Below are 9,625 nucleotides of genomic sequence, written 5' to 3' on the forward strand. Positions count from 1 at the left end.
GAAAAAGAGAAGCAGAGAGAGAGATAGAGAAAGAGCAAGAGAAAAGGATCGAGGTTGTTAACGGTGTCGTATAAACGTGGGCGTGCAACTTGACCGTAGGTTTGTACGTTTTCCCTTGGGTAAGAATAAGAAAAGAGAAAAGGAAAGAGAGAGAGAGAGAGAGAGAGAGAGAGAGAGAGAGAGAGAGAGAGAGAGAGAGACAGAAGAAAAGGAGAAGGGATCGTTTATTCCACTGTGTCAGCTAGTTCATGCTTATATAATATCCAATTGCTTCCCAGTCCGATTTCGCCCCGTATCTTCTCGAGCAGATTCTCGTGTCCTCTGACCTCTTCTTCGCCGTTTCGCCATGGCCATGGTAACTCGATACAAACCTTCTCATCATCATCCTTCTTCTTCTGCTTCTTCTGTCTTTTCCTTCGTACGCCTAGTTATTTCTCTCTTTTGCGTTATTATTTTCTTCAACGTAATAAAAAATTAATTATGATTATAAATTTCAAATAGGCAAGAATATTATCGATATATTTGATCCTACGATTTCGTTCGATGTTAATATTTTTTTTTCCTATTTAAAAAATTATTATATATGATGTTATAATTATTATATATGATATGAAAATTATAGCTGACATTTTAGAATATATGAAAAATATCAGATATGAAATGACAATTAATTTTATGATAGTAAAATAGAAAAGTAAAAAGTAATGCAATTAATTCTGTGATGATATAGAAATAAAATGAGAAAGAAAAATATATATCAGTGCATAGATTTAAAGTCACATAAAGTTTCATATAGATAACTTTTTAAAATGTAATTGTGAAACACATAAACAAACAAACAAATCAATCAATCAATTATTAATAAAGATTACAAAATATTAACATTACGATCGAATTAGACGATCATATTAATATTAAATATTGTTTTGTATTAGGGATGTGATGTTTTATTACCTCATTAGCTTTGTTATTTGTGGGTCAAGGTGGCGTCATAAAGGCGCGAGAACGCAATTCGATTCTCGCAGAGCTTGGCACACCAGCTTCGAATCTGTCAGAGTATGCAGACAGAGTGTTAGTAGAGTTCGTAGGACTCGTACAGCGTCAGCAACTTCTTGCTTACCTACACGCGATATCCGATTGCTTTCCAGTCAGATTTCTGTCGTCAGTGCGAGTACCGTCCACTGACCTCTTCGTCCTCTTCTTCTTTTCTCTCTCTCTCTCTTTTTCATTCGTCGAATAATACGAGCTGAGATCTTTCTCCTCTTTCTCTTTTTTTTCTCTTGGTGCGTCGCTTTATATACCAAGAAAAATTATCTACGACGTTTCAATTAAAATTGTTCATAATACGATACGGTCAATTAAGTATATCGATTGATCAATTTTTTCACATTATTATCGTTAAATTCGCGTCATGTTTTTTTTTTATATAATGAGCAGTTTGTTTCAATGTACCCACATTTTTATAAACAATTTTAAATCAATCGAGCGAACGCGTATGTCATATGTATTTTATATCGGTTTATAAAAAAATTATCTAATTAATTTCAATACGCATATATATATATATATATATATATATATATATATATATCGATAAGATTGGAAATTTTATCGGGTTATTTTTAACTGAACTTTTTGTTAGAAAATTCAGGTAGTTACGAATAAAGCGTTAGTTGGTTGGATGAACGATCTATACGGAGGTGGTTCCTCGGTTGGTTCTCGTTATTATCGGCAAACACCGGAAATTCCGATAAAGCCATGTCCGTCTCTACGTTTATACTCCCCTTCCTCATATCCTACTTCCTGCGTCCTACATCCCTTTTTCCTACTTCATTTCATATTTTCACAGTCGTGATTCTTGTTTTAAAGTCATGCAAATTATGTCAATATCATATCGATCTAGAGTTTCATATCATATCAATAAATTAAGTATCATTGATCAATTTGATAAAAACTTTTTATAGGATCGTTAACTTCGTTAATTTTTTTTTTCTTTTTTTTTTATATAAAGGATCGATGATTCATTGATCAGTGTGACAATCGATCAATTCGGATCGTAGTTCCAAAAATAAAGTTATTATTGTACGGGAATGAAGTAATCTTCCTGCCTCGAGCTAAATGGAAAAATACCGGGAAAATCTCGTAATGATAGCTTTCTCTATTTTTTTCTCAAATGTGCATTTTAGAAAGTAGCATTTGATTCATCGTATTTCTTTTTTGGTTCTTTTTTCTTTCTTTCTTTCTTTCTTTTTTATTTTGTCTTTTTCATTTTTATTATTTTTATTATTTCTTTTCCTTTCGAAAATCATTGTTCGCTTTTATAACAAAAGATAGAGAGGAACAGAAAGGATGATAATAGAGAAATCTCGTGGAATTTCGTGTTTCTCTCTTTCTCTCGCTCTCTTTCTTTTCTACGTGTTATATACGTCATTCACTATTAAAACGCGTGGAAGTATGCATATTCATGCTCACGTATGGACGGGAAAAGAGAAAAGAAGAAATACTTTGGACGAACGCGGACAATTATTGTTTCCGAGCAAAAGAGTGGAAGGAGGCCATGCGATGGTGCACGAGCGTAACATTGCATAACTCTCTCTCTCTCTCTCTCTCTCTCTCTCTCTCTCTCTCTCTCTCTCTCTCTTTCTTGCGAAATTACAACCACACAACATCAAAATGAAACCAGGTAGAACTCATAATTCGGAAGTCCGTGCAAAATATAAATATATATATATATATATTTATTTATTTATATATTTATCGATTCGCTTGCTTTTCGAAGGAACAGTCAATCCAAGAAAAAAAGAAAAAAAAATATTTAGGCGGGTACACGAGCCTCTCCTACAAGTATTACTCTCCTTCCTTAATTCCTTTAAATCCTTTTTCCTTTTTTGTCAATATGTACTCCTCCGACACATGGACGACGAAACGAATGCTACGAGAAAAAAAAATAATAAAAAAACATTACAATTAAAAATAAAAAAAAAAAATACTGAAAGATTGCGAAACGATGAAAAAAAAAAAATACAAACCAAAAAAAACAACAATGCCAACACAGTGCACAACATCGAGGCGGAGTACTTTACGGAGGGTCGCGAGTGCGTGAACTGTGGGGCAATTTCCACACCCTTATGGCGAAGGGACGGTACCGGGCACTACCTCTGCAACGCATGCGGTCTCTACCACAAGATGAACGGAATGAATCGACCCCTAGTCAAACAACCACGTCGTCTGGTAAGAATGCGGACGCCGAGATGGTACATTTCATTGATCCATCTCGATGCTCAGAGTGATGATTTTTGCGCGTTGACGGTTTGGATAATAATACCTTGGTGTTCTTATCGTTCTTTTATTTTCTTTTTTTTTTCTTTTATATATATATATATATTTCTTGTATTTTTCTTATCCTTCGTCACATTTTTTTTTCTTCATACATTTTTTTTCATTTATTTGGAATCTGTCATTATTAGTTTCAAAGTTAGGATGTTTATTTTATGTATCTTTTTTTTTGTATTTTTTTTTCGTCATTTTACATTGGATTTATTACTCGATAAAAATAATTAATGATAGGAATAATTAAGTATTTCGTGTCCTCCGAACCGTTCGCTGCAAAATATTGCGATAGCATAGAAGCTCGAGAAAAGAGAAAGCTAATATCAAAAAAGAGGGAAAGAGTGCGTGAGAATATGAGAATGAGGGGGTGCAAAGAGCGAGAAGAAGAGGGGACGTTCTTTCTTCTCCTCGTGGTGTCCAGGAGCCTATGTGGAAATTCGCCCGTGGTGTAAAAGACTTAAACAAAAAAAAAAAAAAGAAAACCAAGGAAAAAAAAGAAAGAAAGAAAGGAAGAAAGAAAGAAAGAAGGAAAGATGAATCATAGCTCAACGATATTACATTTTCGTTGATTGTTTCTTCTCCTCCTCCCTTTTACCCTCGCCCAAAAATAAAGAAAAAAAGAAAAAAAAAAGAAAAAAGAAATAGTCAAAATAGGAAGAAAAATCTCGACGTGAACTTTCGCGAATCTCGTTTTATCCTTTGCTCCTTTCCTTTCACACATTTCGCTTCTCCTGACGATGGGATGAAAGCAGACAAAAAAAAGAGAAATAATAAAGAAAACCAAAATATAAAAAAAAAAAATACAATAATAATAATAAAAGAGAAGAAAAGAAAGAAAGAAAGAAGAAGAAAGTACGCTTTTGAATACGTACGCCCAGGAAAAGAAAGAAGGAAACACAACCTCTAACGTTTGGCCTCCTGTCTGTTTCAGTGGCGGATCAGGGCGATTTCTACAAAGGCTTCTGTGGGTATAGTGGCGCCCCTCGCGCCTTCGAGGAGAAATCGAGCCGTCGTTTGGTAGGTGTCATCCCCCCAACTCAGCACTCTGTCTCTCTCTCTCTCTCTCTCTCTCTCTCTCTCTCTCTCTTTTTCTCTCTTTTTCTCTGTTTCTCTTCTTTCTTTCTTTATCTACCACCTCTTTTCCTGAATACTTCATGAAACACGTAATCAAAATTTCCTTGCCAATCGATCCTTCAATTGTGCATCCTCCACTTCCATTTTCGTTCCGCTCATATTTTCTTACTTTTATTTTTATTTTTTTTTTTTTCTTCAAATTTTTTTACTTCAATGCTCTTCGGGAATTTCATCTCTCGTCATTTGAACGGTTTCTTTTCTTTTCTTTTTGTTTTGTTCCTTTTTTATTCTTTTTTTCATTCCTTTTTTGTTTCTTTTTTTAATATTTTTTTCTTTCTTATACTTTTCTTTTTGCGAAATATCACACTGCCTATCTGTCTGTCTATCTCTCTCTCTCTCTTGATCACTCTTTCTTTCTAGTAGAAAATCCATCGTAGCTTCGAGGTGCCACTATACCCATGGTACACAAGCACTCTCCTTCCTGAAATCACGCGCGGCCTGTTCAATTAGCCGTTCCGATGTAATGATAATGATCGATAGATCACGATGATATTTGTCAACCTTCTTAGGACGAAGGAAATTAAATTCAAATCTCAGTTCTAGCTTATTAGATCGTTGAGTTTTTACAGGCTCGCGTGAGTTTACGAGGCGAGGGTGGTTCGTCTTCTTTCCTACTTTACACGCGGAACGTCTGTCCCTTGCACAGAAATGGCTTAACCTTAGGTCGTCGTTTCGATATGTAGATCTTTTAATTAATGAAATTTCAACTTTGCAGGATGTTACGTTCAATATTGTGTCATACGTAACTCGTGGAACTGTGCAAGTGACTTTCCCTCTTTTTTTTTCGTCTTTGTTTTATATTGTAAAATTAATGAGTAATTGTAACGAATTCAACGTCCGAGAGCAGGATCTAAATCGAAAAGTATCAGTCAGGGAGGGGAGGGAAAGGAAAGAAAATCCTGCTCTCTCGAAGCGAAACACAAATTTTTCTCTGCCTCTGGAACTGAGTCTCGTTGTTGGATTATCTGATCCAACGATGAAACTCGAAGAGGAAAAGAAAGAGAAAAATTAAGTAACTCGATCGACTAATCAACTTTTTCTTTCTGCAGTCCGCTTCAAGGCGCGTAGGACTCTCTTGTAGTAATTGTCAAACGACAATGACGTCACTCTGGCGACGAAACTCCCTTGGCGAACCAGTTTGCAATGCCTGCGGTCTCTACTTCAAGCTTCATGGTATCAATAGGCCGATGACGATGAAGAAGGACAGCATTCAAACTCGTAAACGTAAACCTAAAGGTGGCATGAAGTCTACCGATACTCCAATTGCTGGCAATGTTGCACAATGCACCAACAATAACAACAACAACAATAACAATAACAACAATAACTTAAAACTAGAACCAGGTAGGTTCTATCTCAAACGAGTTTCGTTTCCCACAATTAACAGACTTTTTTAACCGGTCGGCACCGTTCGCGATTGCAGTTATATATGTACGTGCATACATTGCTCCGATAGCTGACCTACTTTCAATCGTACCACAAGTAAATGGAAAAGTAGTATAAACTGTTGAGGCATACTCGTTTATGCAAATTTTCATAGTTTTTTGATTAGAGAAGTAAAGAAAGAAAGTGGTCGATTAGTTTAGGGCGGTTGTCGTACAAATATACTGAATCTTGAGCTTTATATATATATGTATGTATGTATGTATGTATGTATGTATATATTTATATCTATAAACTAATTTCTTTAAAATCCACAGATAACTATGATTTAAGGATGGCCCACTCCGTGGTTCCTCAAGTTACATACGCAGGTTCCCTCTACGGTAATCCACAATCGGGCAGTCGTATAGTTTCCTATCGTTCAACGACACCTAGTGGTCTCTACTACGACATGATTGCTTCTCAACAACAACAACAACAACAACAGCATCAGCAGCTCCTCGAAACTCATTCTCCGAAAGTTGAATGTCCTTCGCCACCTTGTGCGACACATTCACCAGGAATGATGTCAGCGGGACACTCACCCGATCATCACCAACTTGCCTCACCTCATATCGTTACTCTCGGCAATTCCTCGCCCAGTCCAGCAGGTAGTAAGATCATGTTGGACAATGGCCATCTTGAGAGACCCACTGTTGTTTCTATATCTTCTTAAAAATCTCAAATTATTGTCGATGAGATTATGACAAAGATTTTTTGAGCTCGCTGCGAAAAAGACAACGTTGATTCTCCGACACTGTGAGCTTTTATATTCATCGTTAATAGTTTCAATCTCGACCCTAGTTGATCTATGATTGAATTTAACGATTATTTAAGTCTTGAAAAGGGATAGTCATGCGTAGACTTTTCAGATGAAAGTTGACAAATTTATTGAGTGTTGATGAAAGGGACCATATCGTTAAGTTCGGAAATAGTAAGATCGTAAAGTGGATTCTCCTATTTTTTCTTTTAAGAAGCCAAACAAGAAATTTTGATATAATGCAGAAGTACTTTTCTCTTGCGATCACGGTACAATACTTCGTTATTTTGCAAGATAGATTTAGATTTCAAGTATAATGTTGTCGTATTAGTTAAGTTAAAATTTAAGTATCTCAAAAGTGTGTGTATATAATGGTTTGGATGGTGTTAATTTAGGTTCTTGTAAATATCATTGTAAGTCTGAATTTGATGTCGTTTAAAAGTATATTACTATTCTTTGTCTTTCGAAGTCGAGAGATATATCTTAAAGATTCTGTTAGGATAAAAGTACATATTAAAGATTTTTCTTTTTTTTTTATTTTAAATTTAAACTACTTTCCGGAAAATCTTGATTTTTTCTTTATACTTGAGAGAAATTAGGAAAGTCAAAAAAAAGCAGAAAAAATAATAAAAATAACATTTATTCCCCTTTTCTCGAATTTTTAAGGAAAGCGTCGATCTCATTTCGACCGAAGCAATGAGAGTTCAATAAACTTGAGCTTCGTGACGTACGATAACGCAAAGGCGTGCAAAAGTTATCGCTTTATTTTTTTTTCTTCTTTCCTTGTAAACAGTTGCGAATAGGGGCCGAGACATCCGGTATATATGTAGAAAATGTGTCAGAGTCAATGTCAGATCTTCCACACTTTGATTTTTTTTTCTATTCTTGTTTTCCTTCTTTTATTGTATTTTTATTTATTTTATATTATTTTTTCTTTTTTTTTTTTTATAAAAGACGAATTTTTTAAAGCAGCTCTCCGAAACAAATAACAAATCGACCCTGGCGCCTTTGCATTCTTGTAAATATTATCGAAAATATGTTTAAGTGTTAAGATTTTATCTCTTCTGTTTTCTTTTATTCTGTAAGATTTAAGAATTATTATTTTAACACATTGTTGACCGGTATACAACAATAAATAATACCTGAGATTGTTGGGACTTCATTCCGGTTATGTTCATGATCGAATTAATATTATTATTAAAATATTACAAATTCCAAAAAATTGAAAATACCAGAATTAAGTGAACGCTATGGAACGCGTTAAACAATGTGTACTATTTTATAGCTTAACAATTATATAATTTTTATGTATCTGCAAAAACGAGTATATTTGTGAATGTCAATAATGTGTTAAGATATTAGAAATAATCATTGTTGTAAGAACGAAGCATAAAAGTTTCTCTCGCCGATTAATCGTCAGAGTACAAGAACCTATCAATAATCTTACAAATCTTATAACTACAATGATAGTTTATAATGTAACGACGTTTATTAATATAGTGACGGGCACACACCATTGAAACAGTTTATACATTTTATCCGGCTGACGAACATGCTAATATATTTCACGTAATATATTTTTTCAGAGTGTTGTATCGGGTCATATCAGTTATTTTTAAATAAAAGGGATATATATTTAACAGATAATTAATACCGTCACTTTTTTGTAATCGTTCATGTAAGAATTCCAACAGGAGTGGGATATAACATCAATGAAGAAACATTTAATGGATATCCAATTTTTTTTACATATTTATTTAAACAATTAGTAATAATAATAATACATCGTATATCGTTAGTAATACTACAATTTTACAATTATATTAAACTTATATGTTTATCTTCAAGTAATCCAACAGATAATAAATTAAATGAAATGATTATAAAATGAAAAGACGATCGAGGAAATTTTATTTGAAAGTAAAGGTAAAGACAGGAAGAATTCGAAAAGCAGATAGTAAGATAGACGAAACTATTTTGTATGTATGTACTTTTGTTCGAATTATAGAACTTTCATATAGTAAAATAAATCCTTCATGTCGCGACCTCGTTGCTGCTTCTCTAACAGCAATGGCCGTCTCACCTGAATGTCGCACTCTTATCACGGAGGGATCCAGTGTGTGTGCTTCGTTACCATAACAACGCCTCCCCTTCGTTCGATAAGAGAGATTCCAAGCTCGATGTGTTCCACTCATCTACGGACACGCGCCTGATTGTCTCTTAACCGAAAGAGAACAAAATCTTTAACACTGATTCTAAGTGGCTATACATGAACACATATCGCTATCTTACGGGTACATGAGATACTTATATATAAAACGAATATTACGTAGAGTTTGTGTAATACTTTGCTCGTGTTTGCTTTTTCAAATCCTACGAATTAGTACAGGTGATTATAAAATGGCGACGCATTTTCGTCAATCAAACTATCGCAAGTTAAAAACATTGAAAATATCTCGCGAAGATGTATTGATAATGATATCTATATATATGTAATCATTGAGATTTCGTTATGAATCGAAAAGAAGACGTTTTCGAAACGATAAGAAGGTATAAATATACGTGTCTCTTCGTTCTTAGCTGGATCATGGAATTTATGATCTGAGAACATATAAAGACGATTCGATCGTAAACAGGGTGACGAAAGAATTCGGTGCATCGAAAGAGGATTACTAGAACCGATAGAGAGAAGAGAATCCTGTGTACTTTCGATGATAAATCCCAAGTTCTTCGAAGATGACACCCTGTCTGTGCAAACTCGAACGATACGAAAAGAGATATACCTTGCATATCTTTTCAAAAAAGTAGGTCTCCTTTCAACGTTCGATCTAATTTATTTAAATCGTCGAAGTTAATCGGAAAACCAAGAGACATCGACGATTATTACAAAGATATCGAATAAATTTATACTTACAAATACTCTCATATCAATTCTTGTATAAGTGCATGAAATCAACAAATGTTATTAAATTTAAATTT

The 9,625-nt window shown here is 34.3% G+C and overlaps 1 protein-coding gene across 6 annotated transcripts in view; it reads left to right on the top strand.

Moving 5' to 3' along the window:
* The window catches only part of LOC122628907 (box A-binding factor-like), a 51,974-nt gene extending 43,681 nt beyond the window's left edge, over nucleotides 1-8,293 (top strand). For 5 of the 6 annotated variants that reach the window (XM_043811777.1, XM_043811781.1, XM_043811782.1 and 2 more), the window contains 3 exons: nucleotides 3,056-3,231; nucleotides 5,514-5,808; nucleotides 6,165-8,293. In XM_043811777.1, the coding sequence (XP_043667712.1) occupies nucleotides 3,056-3,231; nucleotides 5,514-5,808; nucleotides 6,165-6,562 (869 nt within the window). In that variant the 3' untranslated portion in view covers nucleotides 6,563-8,293. Of the gene's footprint in view, nucleotides 1-3,055; nucleotides 3,232-4,261; nucleotides 4,348-5,513; nucleotides 5,809-6,164 lie in introns of all 6 variants that reach the window. The other variant, XM_043811780.1, reaches the window with a different exon arrangement.
* The last annotated feature ends 1,332 nt before the right edge of the window (nucleotides 8,294-9,625 follow it).

Source organism: Vespula pensylvanica, chromosome 4 (assembly GCF_014466175.1).
Source record: "Vespula pensylvanica isolate Volc-1 chromosome 4, ASM1446617v1, whole genome shotgun sequence".
NCBI lineage: Eukaryota > Metazoa > Arthropoda > Insecta > Hymenoptera > Vespidae > Vespula > Vespula pensylvanica.